General features: G+C 44.4%; 3 protein-coding genes across 4 annotated transcripts in view; 1 reads left to right on the forward strand and 2 right to left on the reverse strand.

Annotated features, from left to right (window-relative positions):
- Window positions 1-201: 201 nt before the first annotated feature.
- On the reverse strand, window positions 202-6439 carry LOC125977389 (rho-related GTP-binding protein RhoA-D). 2 transcript variants are annotated; one of them, XM_049733828.2, is made up of 6 exons: window positions 6286-6391; window positions 5975-6056; window positions 4213-4370; window positions 3217-3337; window positions 2849-2979; window positions 202-2655 (listed from the first exon to the last, which is right to left on the reverse strand). In XM_049733828.2, the coding sequence occupies exons 2-6, from the start codon at window positions 5988-5990 to the stop codon at window positions 2482-2484; spliced, it is 600 nt and encodes a 199-aa protein (XP_049589785.1). In that variant the 5' UTR covers window positions 5991-6056; window positions 6286-6391; the 3' UTR covers window positions 202-2481. The 2 variants fall into 2 exon arrangements, with proteins under 2 accessions (XP_049589785.1, XP_049589786.1); XM_049733829.1 differs by lacking the exon at window positions 5975-6056 and having other exon boundaries at window positions 6286-6439.
- A 746-nt stretch (window positions 6440-7185) lies between these two features.
- On the reverse strand, window positions 7186-12583 carry ppm1j (protein phosphatase, Mg2+/Mn2+ dependent, 1J). Its single transcript, XM_049733850.2, has 10 exons — window positions 12117-12583; window positions 10827-10941; window positions 10135-10461; window positions 9907-10019; window positions 9536-9620; window positions 9276-9394; window positions 9063-9126; window positions 8747-8854; window positions 8357-8508; window positions 7186-8189 (listed from the first exon to the last, which is right to left on the reverse strand). Exons 1-10 carry the CDS (start codon window positions 12413-12415, stop codon window positions 8042-8044), a joined length of 1530 nt encoding a protein of 509 aa, XP_049589807.1. The 5' UTR covers window positions 12416-12583; the 3' UTR covers window positions 7186-8041.
- A 2941-nt stretch (window positions 12584-15524) lies between these two features.
- tafa3a (TAFA chemokine like family member 3a) overlaps window positions 15525-19620 on the forward strand; it is a 52030-nt gene continuing 47934 nt past the window's right edge. Inside the window, exon 1 of the mRNA XM_049733423.2 lies at window positions 15525-16016. The gene's annotated coding sequence lies outside the window, so the exon portion shown is untranslated. The remainder of the gene's footprint in view (window positions 16017-19620) is intronic.

Genomic DNA, 19620 nt, shown 5'->3' on the forward strand with positions numbered 1-19620 from the left:
GGAGGTATAATTTCAACTCCCAATAGACGTCACCAAATGCCAGATTCCTTCTTCGTGCCTCTATTTTACTCCCTAGCCATGTGGGTCATTGCGTGGTTGCCACCTAGTGTTAAAACACTGGTATCGATGAAGCACTTTTGTATTCAATTGAATTCTTAGCACTTCACTGTATTTTTTTGAAAGGGAGCTGTAGGCTACAACGACATTTTCAATAAATTTATTACGTCTACAAAATATGCATTTTATTAAAAAGAAAAAAAGAACATAGAATGTTTGCCTTTACTGCCTGCCATGCAGTTTTTAGGACACATGATATTCGTTAAATTTATCTGTCATTGTGAATACAAAGAAAATTAACAATTCTTGGTTGAAAAAAACCCCACCTCATTTGAGTGATCCCCATCTCACAAAATGGCCAGCAACACAGGCACACTCCAACTATGACCAACCAAGAAACTCTTCAGCATAGCATAGCATAGCAGTTTGGTCTTATCACAAAAATAGTTTATTAACAAAGTCCACTTGGGATGAAACATTTGTTAACAAAGCTGTGTGTGCCAGTGAATTTGTGTCTAAATTAGCATTGTGACTTTTCAAATATTCTCAGAGGGTGGGGGTAATGATGTGACACTGAGCAGTGACAAGATTCATGTGCATTGATAAGAACCGTCTTGTCACGTCAGTGTGCTTGTTGTGCATGATTGCGGAGCAACTGCAACAAACAATTCATCTATGTTGCACATCCATAAGCAACAAACTTGAACAGAACAAGCGGCCTCCATGCAAACACCTGTTAATGTGCATGATGTGCAGAGGCATGTGGGAAGAATCAGTTGGACTCCAATGCTTTCTATTTCTAGTAGCTGCCACTTCAGCCAGCAAGTTAATTATTGTGGGTGTTTGTCTTAATGATTGACAGTAGTGATGTACTTTTGTCACTAGTAGTCATGCGGATGGATGGCTGTTGAGCAATGTTTAGCGCAACTCACATTTTGGTAGCAACAACTTCCTTGACAACTACTAAAAAGGGAAAATTGTACTTTGCAATGAATTCGATTTGACCTTCTTTAAAGTTTGGAATGGCCATGCCCGACTCTTGAGTGTTTTGGTCCTTTTTTGCTTAACTTTTGTTTCAGCTAAAGACAAGCTGTGACTAACTGTCATGAAGTGAAGCATCTTTATTTCGGATCATCTTCGCATACAGGGAGTGGGAGATGATTCAATCATGTAGGATCATAGGCGCTTTGTCATTCTATCATGTCTTTGCCATCGCACCCAAAGTTGATCGAAACTCTTGTTTTAGCCCTCATCTTTGCACATCTATTGGGATTGGAAAATTCACAAGAGTTGACATCGCAACCTCCAACATGACGTACAAATAAATACTGATCACTTGAACGAAAACTGTGTGTAGTGCATTTTAGGTTCATCCTGAAATCGCTGATATCCCCGTTTATGAGTAGTGTAAGCTACAAATGAAATGTTTGCATTTGAGCAGCAAGAAGGGGAAAAACAAAAACCACACAAGCTCAACTGGTCTAACAGGTCTGCTAGAGAATGCAAATGGCGCACCGGAACAGACAAGGCACCGGAGGGGGGGGGGTGGGGGGGGGAACTCCTCACTGTCACTTAACGCCCATAAAATACCCAAAAAAATGACAAGCATTGGAAGCTCACATGAGAAAACGACACTAACAAGACACGAGTTCCAGGCTAACCAGTTAAGTGCAGATTCCAGCCACGGGTGGGGATGCCAGTAAGCACAATTCCTCACGCCTGCCTCTGCATGGAGACTGACCTGACAGTCATACATAGACGCTCGTGTTGCTTTCACCACTTTCCGCTGTGCCAACGCCAGCGAGTCATCACTTATCGAGCAACGTGGCGAGCATTCCTGCGTTTGTCGCATTACGGTAGCGCAGAGGCAATTTTACGGGTGACTCGCGCAAAGCAAGAACAGGAACCACAAGAAGTTGTCACTCTCAGCAGCTGCGTACTTTGTAATGACGAGACAATGAGAAGGAACCAAAAGGTGTAGAAAACGTACAAAAAGGCACTAGCAGTTAACGCAGGCGTGGATTTACCGGAGGGAACGCTGTGGATGGGAACTTCCTCAGAGAGACGGCTTATTTGCGAGGAAGGACCCTGACCACCCTTGCTTGACAATATGGCGATATTCTATCATGCTTACTGCCAGGTTGAAGGGAAAAAAAAAAAATCTATATATGAAAGAAAACATGCTTTTTGTTTTGAAAGACAAAGTAAAGCAATAAGGTTTTTTTCCAAACATCAATTTCTATTATAGACAAAGTTCACTGTTAGTTTTGCGTATAATTTGACGGCCTGACTCCCACTACGAAGCGCAGGATACAGTACAAAGATGCCATTGGGGGGGCGAGGGGGGTCGTCAGGCCTTTTCGTGTTTTTCCTCTCTCGCTCATCCTGTTTCTCCAATTTCACAATGGCGTCTTAACAGATGGCTCACAACAGCGCGCAGCCGCTTCTCTTCTTGCGCTTGCGAACTTGCAACGCCGCCCTGGTGGCCATCTCAAACACATCCCTCACGCCGTCCTTTGTCTTGGCAGAGCACTCCAGGTAGCCAAAGGCGTTGATCCTGTTGGCCATATCGCGGCCTTCCTCAGTCTTGACCGGCTCCTACACGGTAGACAGGAAGATGTCGGTTTATAACGCTTGTGACGCACGATGTTTCCAGCTTACAAACTGCACACAGTCAACTCGTTTCACTCAAGTGTTACGTATAAATAGGTGTACGTGTCAACAAGCTGATTTTGAAAATGCGCCTGCAGACATCTCACAGCGACATCCCAGCAGGCCTTTGGCGGTGTACCTGCTTCATCTTGGCCAGCTCTCTCCGCGTGTGCTCATCGTTCCTCAGGTCCTTCTTGTTCCCCACGAGGATGATGGGAACATTGGGACAGAAGTGTTTCACCTCAGGCGTCCACTTCTCCGGAATGTTTTCTGTCCCAAGTGAGAGAGAGGATAAGGAAAGAAATACTCAAAGGGGATGACTATAAAAAGGACGACAGACAGACAGGCAGGCAGGTAGGCAGGCAGTGCAGCGTAGCGTCACTTGATAGATTGCTCTGCAAGCAAGCATGTTTGGAGCTGCATTCATCCCACATACTTTCAGGCTGCTTCAAATAATCACAAGCAGTCGAACATTTTCCGTGAATCATGGGGAACTACCAAACATACCTAAACTATCAGGGCTATCGATGGAAAAGCACATTAGGATGACGTCAGTGTCTGGGTAGGAGAGAGGCCTCAACCTGTCGTAGTCCTCTTGGCCCGCTGTATCCCACAACGCTAATTCCACCTACAGGAAAAGCAGCGACAAACATCACGAGATGCTTCAAATGATTAACGGGAAAAGCAACGGATGATTAGAGCGTAACAATACACAATCGTCATTGCTGTGGTCAAATTGTAGAAGTGAGGCATTTGGGGATGTGGAGGAAGTGGCTTCTCCAATCATCACTCAAACCTAATCATTGTGGTGTCACTGCTGTGGAAATTTACGCAAGGACTGGCTTCATCCCCGCAAGCTGCTGATTAATTCAATTAGGGAAAGTGGGAGATTAGCAGGCATCACCTTCTGCGCTTGCACACGAGAGCCACCTCTCGCTCGGCCGGCTGCGGTCATTTGCTCATCCGCGCTCAATTGACAAACAAAAGAGCTTCACTTCAAACTCAAAAGGTAAACGTGATGCCTTCAGGAGAGCGCAGGCATCAGTCCCAAAATAGAGGTCTGCAGAGGCGGACGGTGGGAGGTGGCAGCACCATGCATGAGCAAGTGTAGCGGCCGTGCTCCCACGGGCTTTTGGGAGAGAAAAAAACGGAAGCAGGGCCCATCTGCATGAGGGTTGGAGATTTCAGGCAAAGGAATTGGATCTGGTTGTATAACAGAGAGGGAGAGGCCTCAAAATGTCACCGTGATTCCCAACTAGACTCAAGTCCAGCGTGGATCCCATTTCTTTTTATCCAAGGTCTAAAATGACAGGAAATGGGAGACTTTTATCACACGGGGAGGAAGAAAGTCCTGAGGGATGGAGTGGGGATTTGAGAGGACGACGTCTTCGTTCCCTGTCTGAACAGGAAGCCGGCCGGGAGCTTGAGTCATTTCCTGTTATGCTGCTAAGTGGTGATCCTGTGCGCAACTAACAAATCCCTCTCATGGAAGTCGCTACAAACCTGTTTGCCATCCACTTCGATATCAGCGATATAGTTCTCAAACACCGTCGGCACGTAGACTTCAGGAAACTGGTCTTTACTGAAAACGATCAGGAGGCAAGTTTTTCCACAAGCGCCATCGCCGACAATCACCAGCTTTTTCCGAATGGCCGCCATATCTGCAGAGGAAAAAAAGGGCGAGGGTGGGTGGGATTGTCCAAACATTATTGTTTAAGTTGGTTGTCAAGGTCTTGAATTAAGTGTCAGATTGATTTTTTTGATGTGATAAAGCTTGAAAAGCATCAGAAGGCGTGAAAGCCACCAAAAAACCCGATACAATAGCCCAAAAACATTTATTGGTAACATCGAAAAAAAAGTGAGAATTAGCACATCATTCTTCATTTACAGCTGTGACAAGATCAGTTTGCTAAATAAATGAACAATCACTTCAAGTTAAAGGCAATGTTTGGTTGAATCGGTTTGTATAAAATCTGGCCGGTTTAGCGGCGCACACATGGAACTAAAGACAAACGCTGCCTAAAAAATAAATTTAAAAAAAAAAAACTCTCTGATGTTCTAGTTGACGGGAAATTGAGTGTTTTTCTATGTTTTAAACTGAGCTCACTGAAGGCAAAATAGAATACTGCAAACAGCTTGAACAAAACGAACTTTTCCGGCCCAACTGATAATCCACATTGTGAATACTTTGTGTCTAATTAACTACTGGCATACTAGACAATAAACTTGTTCATGGGCTGTAGTGACACGTGACTTGGCAATGGAAACAATCACAATGCAAGAGTTGTAAACCGCACGAAAGAATGCCGAGGTTTAGCAGGAATCCACCGAGACACACCGAAGCAATGGCGCAACTCAAGTGGCAGGTTAATGAACACGCTGCCTTTCCTTCTCTAAGGAGGCTTCCTGAGGCTTAGGGGCCGATGGTGATTATGCAACACGTTCAACCACATTATCAGAAAGCAGAACGTGACCCGGTGCTGCTGAGAGAATAGGAATATGCCAAAAACGCCAGAAAAGACGTAGAGCGTACCAGTATAATCTGCCCGTTAAGTGGGCCAAACCAATTTAGAAAGTGTCAGAGGCAGCGCCGCTACATTCAAGCGACAGACGCATGATAAACGTCTTAGCGGTCTAAATCTGATGGGAAACACAGATCACCTGCAGGATCAGACATGCTCCTCAAGTAAACTTGTCAGAGAGTTTACAACCGGCCGGGACTATGAAGGTGCAGAACTGAGCTTTCGCTTGGGAATTCCCAAAAACATATTACGTAAACAGAATAGTTGGTACACGCGTCATGTTATTAACTGTGCAAGTATTTTAATAAGATTGTAACTTTGACAACAGTCATTATGTGCAGTAGGTATTCTTTTCACTCTAAGCATGTGCATTTCGGAAGGTTTTGTCAATCTAAGTAAACTTTGAAAACTAGCTGAGGTCCAAGTGAAATGGGAAAATGTTCTGACATAATCCTGTGATCCACTCATTCCCATGGGAATGTGGAAGATACCATGAGGACATTCCAGGGGATAAACGTTTCCTTCTGGAAGAAAAGGATTTGATAGGACCTTTCAAGTTGTGCACAATCTACAACGTTACAAAAAAGATATGGACTCATGAAATGGAAGTTTTGTTGGCTTTGGGAATGCTAGAAAGCCTACTACAATAATAATTTTAAAAAAAAGTTAAGACTTAACTAATGAGGAACTGGAGCGGTTTCCAGGAATAGACGCGGCGGCGGCGGCGGCTCATTAGATTTTACCTCCTCCTTTATACATATCGCTGCGGTGAACGGTGTACACCGAGACGGTGGTGTGTATCTCTTCACACTTTAGCACTATCAACTTTATGGGAAGAAAAAAAACTAAACTAAATAAAAATTAAAGTCAAAAACTGGTTAGAACTGGGAGCACGGAGGTTAGGGTAGTTTATCAAAAAGGGGGAAAGTGCGAATGTTTGGAGCGGGAGCCACCACCCTAAATGAGTCACAACTACTGTGTCAGTCACGCGAAATGAATAATATTAAGAAAAGTAATGCCCTCACCTTCCAAGAAAAAAAGAAATTGTAATTACCTTCTCTTCAGCTACTTGAGTCCTCTTCCAAGATAATCAGACCCCGTTTACGCCTCCTTAACAGGGACTTCTTCCTCGCCTTCTTCCACACTGCAGTGCTCGCTGAATGCTACACAGGAGGCCAACAAGTCCCGCCCACGAAGTTGCTGATATAAGCTGATTCCGCCTATGTTTCCAAAATAAAATATACAACTTACATAAAAATATTGACCCTTCCGCATTTAAGTCAACTAAAAGTCAACTAAATGAATATTGTATTTTCTAAATAACATTTGGAGAAAACCTTTTTGGATCTATTACCAGAAGTAAATGGGTAAATGGACAATACCCATTTATTTCGAAGGTGAATTATCTTAGTTTCCGGGAAATGCAACGCATTGGTGATATAAACTGCTGCTGCATGGAGTCATTCGCATGCCTCCCCTCACTGGTGGAAAATGACATCATCTACCGGTGGTGCAACAGGAGGTGCTGGGCTCAAGTTGGAATCTTCACCATGGCCCACCTACTATGATCCATTGTCAGCAATGGCACACTGAATGATGCGTTTAATTTAATCAAACCGTTGTTGTTCACAGTTACGCGTTTTGGGCATGCTTTAAATTCTATTATAGAAATCATTATTCACTAGTGCAGTTAATCCCAACCATACATTTTCAACATCTCACAGTACTCCACCACCTCCACCTCCGAAAATGTCACCAAAATAAATGATCATGCAAAAATTTCAGTCACACTTTTTTTCTTTCTCCTGTGGCGAAAAAGGGCCTTGATCAATACACGTGGGGCTGGAAAATAGGTTGAAATCTTGATCATCTGGAGAATATTATGCTAACATAAAGCAACCTGAGTAACAAATGTGTCAGGATGAAATGAAATAAATATGAGTCCGAAAAGACAAATGGGAAAATTGTGATTTATTTCTAAAGAGGAAATGACATCATTCACATTTGAGTCGGTCTTCTATACCACACACCACCTTCCTAAACAAGCACTTATGGATAAGAAAGGTAAAAAATAAAACATTTTCCGTACTCTTTAGAAATATATGGAGAATCTAAATAACCATCATAATGACAAAAAAAATATAAAGAGAGGTATATGGTACATTTAAGGTCATAATCCTCACACGGTGTGATAATACAAACGCTTTAGTCCTCTTTTAATAAGGCATATGCGTGAATTTTATCACAGCTTACTATACCTAGACATTGTTTACCTAAAATAACAAAAAAAAAAAAAAACATGATTCTGATCCTTCATGCTTAACATGAACAGTGTCATATGTGCAAACATTCTTCAAGTGCTGCCCTACCTTCACCACCAACAAAGGAGAATACAGACTGACAATGATTATGTAGTGCAGGTTCAATGACTTCAACCCCATGCTTCTTTTTTCATGTTTTCATCCCATCCTGGTGCCACCAAGGCATCTCTTTGGTTTCCTCACAATCTTGACGCTACAAAGAGGCTCGTTTATACAAACAGGGAATCACTTCTCATCTGTGAGTGGTGTGAAGATAGATAGACGCACGCACAGTCCATGCTGAGGTTTTAAATTAGCTGCCCAGCCTTGAACGCTATGAGAAAGGAGATGCAAGGGTTAGGGTTCAATCTCACCGGCAACACCACTGGAAAATGTCCTCAGGAGTTGAAGGGTCCAAAATATCTAGGAGTCCATCAAAGTGCTGCTCAACTCGAGTCTTCTTCTGTGGAGGGGGTGGGTGGGGTCGCGATTCATTTTTTTTGTTATGTCTCATGTCTCTGCCTCGTATCCCGCCAGTGGGACAACAAACACGGTGATGTCGTCGCCCGAGCCCAGCCTGTCGTTGGGAAGCCGCCAGCCGCGCTCCTTCAGAACTCCTCTGGAGCGCATCAGCAGGTCCTGTGCCGCCAGTGTGTACCTGCAGAAAATATGGGAAAGAAGAGTCACATATCATGAGTTTCGAGAGAACGCATCAGGAGAATGAGCACGGTGTTGGTTTGATCCAAACTAAATCTACATCATTCATAGATCTGAGCTCTTGGTTGAGACCAAAGGCAATTATGAAAGGCGCACAAGGTACTATACCTCATGGGGTCAGAAGGATCGCAAGACGCCAGGTAGGCCGAGACGGCATCCGCCACCTCCCTGTCCGTGGTTACGTCCCACAGTCCATCCGTGCCCATGACAAGGACGTCGTCTGGGCCGTGTTTGTTGTCATCAAAGTTGTAGACCTGCACCTGGGTGTGCGCACCGTAATTAATTCACATGTATTTATCATATATACATTAACATTACAAATGGATATGACAATGATCAATGAAGACGGTATGAACCTTCACAGTATTATCATTACAAAGCAAGATAATGACCATAACAAGAAAATATATTCATATTCGAGGTATAAATCTTGCGCTTTTTAAAAAAAATATATATCTATATTTGTTTTTTACAGTATGTTTGAAGGTGTGTACTCACCTCAGGGATGCATGAGAGGAACGGCTTGATATAAATGTTGGAGCTATACACCTTCAGGTCGTGATCCCCCAACCCGCGAGTCACTCCGATAGTTGCCATGACCCGTGCCTGTTCAAAACACACACAAAACACACGTCACTTAAGCTCGGCATACACATGCGGGCATAGTAATGTAGCAAATGTAGCATCTTATGCTCAGCTTTTGCCGAGCAGTTGTGCTGTGCTGCAGTGTTAAGAGTTTTCCAAAATTTGTTTTGCTTCAAAACGCCTGCAAAGCATCAAAGACCTGAAAGTGCTTTGAATCGAATTGACTTACCTTTTTACCTTCTCCATATATGAGCGGAAATTTCAGATCATCTTCAACGATTGTCTTGTATGCCCTGCAACAAGCGACAATTGTCAATCAATCAATTCCACTGTATTTCAGTGCAGCTTCAGCTTTTAACACTTAATGAATATCCAGAAGTGAAGCAAAGGAAGTTGCTTGCTGTTATTGGAACAAATGAGCTTGAATTGAAAAGTGGCTTACCAGCCACTCATGGTGTGGTCTCTGTATAGCATCTTCTTGCCCAGCTCGCAGTGCTGGATCCTGCGTGGGAACTCAATGTGAGTGAACTCGTTGCCCAGGAGCTCAGGCCTCAGGAAACCCTGCAAACAGACCAACAACACTCATGACGACAAATTGTCTTGAGGCATTGAAAAATAAGTAATAGCTCACCTGTACTTGAACAAGTACAAAGTGAATGGACGCTTTCTACATACAAAGCCAAACAAACGGAGGTGCCATACCAAATACTGTAGCCGTTGTCTCTCCGACTCTGGTGTAAACTCGTTGGTCATAGGAACAATTTCCTTATTCCGGATTATTATAGCCCTGCGGAACATCCAAAGTTTTACATAAAATGTTCATTTTTTTACAAATTTTAGACGCTCGGCTTTTTTACCCACCGAATTGGAATACAAATATACATTTATACAAGTACTGTACATTCGAAATAAGTATTTAATAGTTGTAAAAAAATATTAAGGTGAAAATGACACATTTTTCCCTTTTAACCACTCAATATTACATCAGTGTACTTTATCAATCAAGCTAGCAATAAAGAGGAAATAGCTCTCTGCCCTGAAGTTTTGACTAAAGGGCTCTCTCTCTCTCTCACCTGCTATCTCCAGCATTGGCCACATAGAGTTTGCCCATTAGATGTATAGCAGCTAAGGCACAACAGCCACCAGAAATAGCGTAGGACGCTTTCTCCTTTTCGATCAGGTCATCCTGAAATAAAGCAAAAGTAAACAAATAAAAACCTCAGAAGGACATTCCAGTTTTCACTCTACTCTCAATGGCACAGGCAAAAAAAAAAAAATCTCAAGGTTAGCTGCGTATTCACCATCTGCTTGAAGGCGGTCTCAATGACACCCATCACCAGGCTCTCCAGGCTGACCACCTTCTCCATGTGGTAGCGCACCGCCGAATCGCTGACGGCGTCAGGCTCCTCCGACTCCTGCGCCGCCCCCTTCTTGACTTCGGCTTGGTAGGGGCTGCCGTTCTTGGCTAAGCAAATGGGCGGCGGCGCTCCCCCCGTCAGCAAGTGGAAGATCTCGCCCAGCCGGTCCCGGATGAGGCGGTGGAGCAACTTGGAGGCCATGATGGCGGCACCAGAACCGGCGTGTCCATCAAAGACGCCCCAGAAGTAAAGGGGAATCCCTGGGCCATCCTGGAAAAAAATTCCCAACTACTTTCAAAAGCTTATTAAGCTGCTTGAGATTGTTGACATCATGAACGTTTGAAAACAAGCTTTACATGTCACAATTTTGAAATAATACTGAGTTTGGGGATCACAGTTTGTGATGTATTCACGGTACCATTATTAATATAGGAAATTCTAAACGATGACATTTTTTGCTATTCATAGCAGGGCTCAGGAATGTGATTCTTTTTTTTTGCCACCACTTTTGCCCAAAAGTGACAACACGGTACACTAAGAATGATGAGCAAGCGTGGTTTGCCAGACTCTTTGCTCACGTGCCCTCTCTCAGGCTCCTGATCGGATGTCGTGAGTGAAGTTTGCCCTTGGCTCACCCCGTTGTCCTCCAGCAGAGTGGAGTTGCGCTGTTTGCCGCTGGACTTTCTCACATACACCTTCTCACAGGAGGCCTGGTCCTCGTTCAGCATGCTCTTGCCGGCATTGATCACCCTGGTGCGGAAAAGCCACAAGCATGAAATAGAATCACAAAAATGTTTTGCCCAGCAAGGGGAAAAAGTGGGACAGGATGCAGTTACTATGTCCCACGGGGAACTGGCAAAGGGATTCATTATGAGCCTGTGCCGTGATTACACTATATCAGTGCATCATTGACTGTTGTAGCTTGAAATCTAATGACATCTTTTACACCTCATTTGCACCTCGAGCCTGTTGCACAACTCCGCTAATTCATGTATTGGCTTCACACAGACAGAGGATTAGGAATATTCACTCAAGCGAACCAAACACATTGAGACGAGCAGGAGCAGAGACCTCGAGAGGAAAAAAAAAAAAACATTCAAACAAAAGGAAATTCAAATACAAATCTCCAACTGCTGGCTTTCCAAAGAGTTTAGCTGATTACAATCATCAGAGAAGAGCCTGATATGGGAGAGACCCAAATGGCCAAATCCAACAAATCTGGATTATATTTTCCCCCCATTTTTCCTTTCTTTCTAATCAGTTGAAAGCAGAGGACTGGCACTGTGGGGATGCTGCACATTAGGACTAATGGCAAGGGAGACTTAAAGGTTTCATGATAGTCATTTAAACTTTGCTGTCAAGGCCAAAACATGCTAGGCACTTTGGCATGCAACCAACACAGAGACACTTTGCTCTATTGCAACCTGGAGCCCCGCTTGCAAATTGATTGTGTTTTATTTGGACCTGGCCAACAGTGCAGCATTTCTACCACATTGTATTTGCAGAAATGCAATATATAGTGTGTGTATATATATTTTCCCCTAATATGTGGCAATGGTTCAGAAAGTTCAAAGGGGGCGAGTAATTTTGCAAGGTATTGTACACAGCAGAACACGAGGGTATGAGCCTGATGCTGATGCCATCATTGTAGACCCTACATAGTGCGAGTGTAAACATTGACAGAAGAAGCTAATGAGTGGAGCTGAGGGGAAGAACCTCTGCAGCGGAACCAGGAGGAGTCAGTGCAGCAGCATTTGATTTTAGTGGCTGCTGCAGATGCGGCAGTGCTCTGCGATCTGGTGATCACCCTGCACCAGCACTTGGCACATGCGAACGTCAAAAACGTTCGCTAATTAAGCGTGCGTGTGATGAAAGCGCCACTATAAGACAAAACAAGCCCAAACGGACGCCAGTCAGGCACTCACTCGGCGTATCCGGTGTGCCAGGGGAGCCTGCTGCCTCGCTTGAGCGTCAGCACCGGCCGCGATGCGTGCTCGGTGGAGTACTGCAGCAGCTCCGGAGTGAGCTCCAAGAAATCTGGCCGGCCGTAGGGGAAGCGCGGCGGCAGGCCGTCAGCCCCCCCGGACTCCGCGCCGCTGCCTCCACCTCCACCGTGATGGTTGTGATGATGATGGTGGTGGTGGTGGTGATGGTGGCCGTGGGGCATCATCCCTCCCACCAGCGTGGACATGGCGCTTTTCACTTTGCTGATCATCGTCGGCATCGATTTGTGCTACGCACAACAAACACAAAAGAAAAGAATCAAATCAAAAGGAGAGAAAGCAAAGGGTTCGCATTAGGGAGGCGAACGGAAGACGCAGTCAATGACGAGGAGCATTTCAGGAAGCGAGCTCTTCTCTTTTTTTTCCCCCCCCTCCCCTCCTCTGAGTACCCATGTGACGACCAGGCGGCGTTTGCCTCATTCACAGCCCTCAGCAAAAAAGATAAAAATAAAAACAAAAAACACTTCACGCACATCAAAATGTATCTAAGTACGCATATATGTGCTGCATTCGGGGCGGCTTTGTACACTAGCCTACAATATAATCTTTATATTGCTGCAAACATTTTTAGGGAAAAAAAAAAAAAATCTCCGGGCGCTAAATATAAAACGACTAAACTAGAAATTTAGGCAAATTCAGTTCTGGTTCTTGCATATAAGTTCGGCTGGTGCAACGCCCTTGATCTCACATACAGTGTATATATATGGTCAAATGATGTTGTTTATTCGAGCTGATGCAATGTCAAACATAACTATATGTTGAGGTGACCTAACAGGGCTTTATTTAAGGGCTTACGCTGATATCAGCGGATGTGTACTTTTATTACGCAACTATTTGATTATAAGAGCCTGTTGTGATTCCATGTGTTATCAGCAACAACATAAGGTGCATTCAAACAAGGTATTTTCATTGAAATGTAATCTGCTTAATTCCACTTCATTTGTATTTCTTTTTATTTCAATATATATACTTTACGTGTAGCTATTTAGTTTTGATATCATCAGTATTTTTATTATAATTTTTTTGCAACGTAAGTGACTACATGATTGAGCTTGCGCTTCTGTGAGATGTCCACTAGATGGACTTCAAGTACTGCTCTTCTTTGTCCTCTTTGTTATTTTCTGTGGTCATGGATTTGCACTTTGTCACTTCATCACCTGTTTCACTTCATGTTTTTAGTCGTTTTGATATTCGTCACCGGTTTCTCCATTGTTGAGGTTTTTCTTTTGTGTAGCTGCCTTTACCTTTGTGTTCGTGGTCGCTGACTTCTTGGCCATATGCATCTTTTTTTTTGTGCTTCTTTGTTGCGTGTCATCTTCTCCATCCTCAGATGCCAGCCACAGTTTGTACTGTGTTTTTGTCGATGATAGTATTTGTTGATTGTTGTCCATCACCTGGCTCCACCTCAGCAACGTGGTTCCCTTTGATTACAGTAGTCTACCCTCTTTAGAGACCGGGCCAAGATGGCTGCTCCTTTTCCGGCTCTATTGATAAAAAGCCATTAACGGCTCATGCGGGACAAAGGTCGGCAAAAGACGCGGTGCCCGCCCGCCCGCACACAGTCATAAAGCCTTGATGTAGCGGCCTCTAGCCGAGTGTCTACGGCGGAAGAAGAAGAACTGTCCCAGCGGCTGTGGACCTGTTGAACTAACTGAGGGCATTAAGCGGCGTTTCCGCTGCATTATTGATGGCTCGCTCCATTCCTGAGGCCATTATGCCTCCTATTTTCCCTCTCACAGTAGCCTGCCTTCCGTCCCACATGTCTTCAGACACACTTTGGCAACAACGAAGGCAAACGAGGGTTCAGGGGGAGTTCCGTGCCGTGCCGTGTGCTGTTATTTTAAGCAGAACCGCTGGCATTGACGTCCACCCCGCATTTACTTTCGGACGAGGCCAAGTCATCATAGAACAGCAAAATGAGTGACAGATTGTACATTTTTGCATGCAATCTGCATTTTTTGACGGAGCCCCCTTGTTCTGGTCAATTTCCAAGCGTTTAGGTCTTTGGTGGCATCTTTGCTGAGGAAAGCTTCAACCGGAAAAAGACAAACAAAAGTAGTGAAGGAGATGTGATTTCAAGTGTTCTGAACACAGCAAATGCTTCAAATGAAGGCTTCAGAGCGCAAAGCCTTTCCTTGTCCTTTTAACGCCAAAATCACCACAGCGACCTCGTGACTCATCTGTGGCTGCCACATCCGTCGTGGGCACTGGCTCTCAAAACACAAAAGTGAGCGCCGGCGGCTTCTGCTATCTGTGCTCGCACAGCTGGAGACTCCTCACCTCAACGCCGACCTCATCCTGTCAGATGATTTAATGAGCGGCGCCCGTGTCACAAAGTCCGGTGTCAGGGAATGACAAGATGGGTGCGCACAATGCACCAAAGATTAATGAGGTCATCTCTTTGCTCTGTGAGCGGGTGACAGAGAGGAAGGATGGAAATATGATGTTCTTTGGGGATCATATCATGACAGACATAAATAGAATCAAAAGAGCAGCTTCCCTATTCATAGGCAATAGCATTGGTAGGCGTATATCAGCACGGAAAATCCTGCCTTACCCGGCCGGCCGGGTCAATGCCAATGTCCTGACATTCTTTGTCATGCATCCTCCCAGCATTTGGGTATTCATCTCTGTGGGTTTCCATTCAGGAGGATTACAGCTCACAAGGTGTTAGCAAATAATAATAATACAAAAAAGAAAAAGTTGGCCAAAGTCAAGAGCGTATGCGACACAATAAGATTAATTGTTACCGAGGGAAAAGCGAGTGTGTGAAAAATGGAAAGTAAAATTGCAACGATAACAAAATTAGTGGAGGGAAGAGTTCCTGCCGCTAATGCTTGAGGAGAGAGTTGACCACGCAGCTTCCGTTGCTGGTTATGTCTCAGACAGCACACTTTGAAAAGTCTTAACTCCATATACGTAATATTCAATGACCACATCATTTGCTAGCCTAAAGCCAGGATCCCACACACTGACCGTAAGGCCCAGTTCAAACATTTTCCCTCCCCTCTGATCAAAGTCAGCAAAGTCTTGAATTATCCAAAGTCTTTCGCAGATCATCCTGACTTGTTTTATCCGGTGTGTTATAATGCAAAAAAAGGATGCCACAGTATATATGACAATAAAGATAAAGAAAGCTAAGATGGGATACAATAAGAGTGACCAAAGTGTGTCTCAAAAGGCTGTTTCACTCACCCAAAGAGTGAGAAGCTGTTGCCATATCCTCCTCAACAAGCCTTGAGGTGAGGTCAACTCAGCTCGCTCCCTGACGACACCACAGGGGGGCGCTACAACACCGGCACAGACGCTCATTGCTGTTCCGCGGTACAGCGTGATGACTCCGGCGTCTCTCATCAGCCGTCGGACGCCTCCAGTCCAAATCATTCTTCCGACCAGAGGAAGACGCAGCTCCAAAGAAAATACAAGCGCAAATGGTCCAGACGATGGAGGATTTTTGTCCCATCATTTGTTCTATTGCATGACAAATGGCAAAAAGCATGCGTGACGGCTGAGCGTTTGCACAAGACGCTCGGAAGCACCAGAAGATGAGAAGTTGAGGAGCCGCAACTTTTATCACTTTCAAGCTGCCTCTCGCCTCTATCACACTTGCACCGACCGGTGGATTGTTTGTGCGCGTGTGGACAACAACACAACAACACAAACTGAGTGCATCGTTTCACACCAAGGTTATGTTTTTTGGAGCCGAGGGGAAATTGCTTTTTCCTCCAACAACAACAAGAAGAAGAAGATGTCTGGCTGGGCTTTGTGGTTGAAAATGGAGGATAAATGAAATCTCGGGATTAATTGACATCAAGACGTCAGGTAGGACGCACCTCACTCTTAATTGCATTTGAATGAAGTTCATGCGTGTACTATTTTATTATTATTATTTTTTTTGGATGGATCCGACACATAGGAAATATCATTTAGCCTACAATACATGTCCTCTGATAATCGTGATTTCAATCGTGTGGATATGCAGCAGGCTGTCTTGAAAGGTGCATTTGTGCAGCATCTCTATTTGGATGCACAAAAAAGACTCTTCTGTCTTGCCTGCACTCCATCCATGCTGAGTGGATGCAGAGCCCAAGTCGTGGTACGTGATCTTCAGCTCAAATGGCAAGAGAGAGAAAGACCCCCCTCACCCCACCCCACCTTCCCCTATTTACACCTCTTATCGCCTCAATATCAAAGGCTGCAGATACTTTTGTCAAACAAGATATGATGCGTAAGAGGACATCCTATTTGTGCATCATCTACAAAGCCATGCAGAGGTTGTTGCTCAGAGATGCTTCATGGCTGCTGGAGGACCGTGAACAAATAGAGAGTGAGGGGGGGGAAAAAAAAAAAAAACTTTAGGTCCACATTTGTCACAGTTCCGGATGACCGGACTGGTATCCTTTGAAATGAGCATACTGCGTCATTCAACATGACATCACACAGCGGCTTCTTTTACGAATACAGTAAAGCCTTATTCACGGTGAGGGATACGCCCACTCTGTGGAGGTAAAAAGCTTAAGCGCAGAGAGGCTATGGTCAAACTTTTTTAAAATGATTTACTCAAAGTGAATAAAACACGGTATTTCATATCATGTTGTGTTCCGAACCATACATTTTGATTTGTTACAATAAGTAACGATATAACATCTTATAAGTTATGTTAAATTTTGTTACATTATGATGCAGAACAATTTAAGATGAGGTTTTTTTTTTAAAATACATTTTAAAATTCATTCTGATGAGGTACAATAATGCCACATTACGTTAGGTCCGTCAGATGTTATGATGTTCTGTTCTGTTCTTTTTTCCTGATTCTTTACAATGAGGTAGTATGTTATGTAGCATCATGCAATGCTAGTATGCTACATTACAACATGGTATGTTATTTTACAATTCTTGAGGTACAATTGAGGTAAGCTCACATATCATGATTAGTACGATTCATCATGATTGATGATAAATGATGCTATTTTATGCCACAACAATTTGTTCTAAGGAGATTTTAAACACATCCAAACCTATAAAACACTTTTGAAATCACACTGTAAACATATTTAAATACAAAAAAGCATCAAATGTATCGCAAATACAACATTAGTGTCCTAATGATGTACCTTTAAGAAGCAAGGTGTTGGTCAGTCTGTGCGTGAGCGTCTGTGCGTGAGCTGTGGTTGACCTCAGCATTCTCTTTACATCCCGTCTCCCATCCATGTGTTCACCTTGGCCCTAGAATGAGCGCGTTTACAAAAAGGTTCACAAAGAAAAAATGCGCTTCGTTCAGTTCACCTTTGTGCAAATTTTGAACGAGTTCATGAACTTTCATTTCAAATAAATCGTCTGCTAACTTTGCAGAGATTTGGGGTTAAATTTGTCCCGATGACGTTCTTTCTTTAATGGCAGTTACCTCCAGGCAGGTGAAACATCCATTCATTTGCTAGACGCCTTTGGGACCAAGCCCAGTTGAGCCTATTATTTTTGCAGCGTTGCAGCAGATGATTGGAAGCCTTGTCAATGACTATGTTTTATTGTCTTCAAGACTGTGATTTGCATGATCCTGTCTCCCGTCCATGTGTTCACCTTGTTCCTGTAACTGCCCTTCATCCTTTTTGACAACTGTTGTGCGGTCAGCTGTTTGTTCCTCCGCTCCCCTCCCCTGCCCTCCCCTGCCCTCCCCTGCCCTCCCCTCCCGTCCTCTCTGTCTCTCCCCTCAATTAGCGCTATCATCGCATTTCATCCTGCGGAGAGCGCATGGTAATAACCTTACACGCCTATTGCGGGCTGATGCAATTCAGCAGTGATTAATTGAAGTCTCCTCAGAGAGTCCGAAGAGGCGTAGATCTTTCCTTCCCCCCCCCACCCCTTTCGGCTGCCCCACCCCACCCCTTGGCTGACAGGAGAGCCATTATATTGTTTTATAGATCGCCATCAGTAGCCCTTGAAGCTGCCTGCAGCCCACTGTTGTCCTGGAGGCTTTTATTGTGCCGCATTATTGGCTGGCGTTGCTGACAGGCGGAGCAAAGGCCACCCTGGGATTAGTGGAGATGGGGGGCTAGAGTGACAGCTAGTGAGTGACAATCACGAGCTAGAATCGGTTTGGCTGGTTATAGTTCAGGTTGAGTGTTGGGATGTGAGCTGTGGCTAACAGCAGCTACTTGCGAGTATTCTTCACTTGACAATTGGATTACAGATAATAAATACAGCAGTGACCGAGTTTTCTTTCAATTCACTCGAGCGGCGATGAATTAAAGGAACATCGCATTTTCTAAATTGAGGTACTCGTTTTGTTTTGGGGTAAATTAAGGTTCCACTCTACGATAAAATCATCGGTTATAGAACTATAGGTTGCGATAGAAAATGAAATTTTCCAGATATAATGAACAGCGGGAAACGTGGAAAGAAGTTTTGCAATTTGACGAGCTGATCGACAGCAACCGTACCCGCAGCAGTACAGCAAGGTTAAAATATCTGCAGGCATCGACAAACAAATTTCAGCATTCCGAAAGAATTAAAAGACAGCCAGGGCATTGCAATTTTCACTTTTGAAAAAGCAACCTTGGCGCTACAAACGGATGCGCCTGCCTGGGCCGCAGCCTCGGCAGGCGCCTGCTTGAAATGCATGAGCCGCCAGGAGAGGAGGAAGAGGAGGACGGCCAGGATGAAGAGGCTCGTCTGGACTTTTTAAGGAGCCACCGCAGGCTGTATTTGTGTTCTCTGCCGGCTTGCTTTCAGATCGATAGTGAGTCCCTTATGCAGGTGTGTGCAGGTGAGCGGGAGACTAAAACAATGCATGGAAGCGCTTCATCAACTTAGCACACAAGATGAAAATAATATATGCTGGAATCCAATTAGGATAGTGTTTGTTGACTTTTTCTCTCGCGTATTCTTCTATTCAGCATCTACTCAACAGTCAGTTGAATCCTTTCACGATGAAGTAGTCTGTTTCAATGCTTTTGTTTGCCCATTTGTTGAATCAGCAGCAGTAGCACAACAAGCTAAATATCACCCTCCTCCATTTTTTCGTCACTCTCACGGCAGTAATCTGTGAACCAGAAAAAGTCGGCCCATCTAGCGACACGATTAGGCCCAATTTTGGAACGTGTTCTGGTAGGCTAATGGCTTTCGAAAGCACTTTTTTTTTTTCCCTCAGCTGGCAAAGCCAATCCAGGGACCCTTTTAAGGGGGAGTGGGAAGGCCCGCCATAGGCAACAAAAGCAGCCTTGTGGCGCTTCCTGTCGGAGGAGGCAGAGCACATAGCGTGTTTTATTGATGCCATTTAAGGCGAGCATGTCCGCAATGGGCCCGGCCGCGATGAAGTGTAACCGCAGACAAAAAAACATGAAGACAATAAACAAACAAATTGGTTTCCTGGAAGCCAGCGGTGTCCCACTCGCTCGCTCACTCATGCGACCTGATGTGGCAAGCTGTT

This window comes from Syngnathus scovelli, chromosome 11 (assembly GCF_024217435.2).
Source record: "Syngnathus scovelli strain Florida chromosome 11, RoL_Ssco_1.2, whole genome shotgun sequence".
NCBI lineage: Eukaryota > Metazoa > Chordata > Actinopteri > Syngnathiformes > Syngnathidae > Syngnathus > Syngnathus scovelli.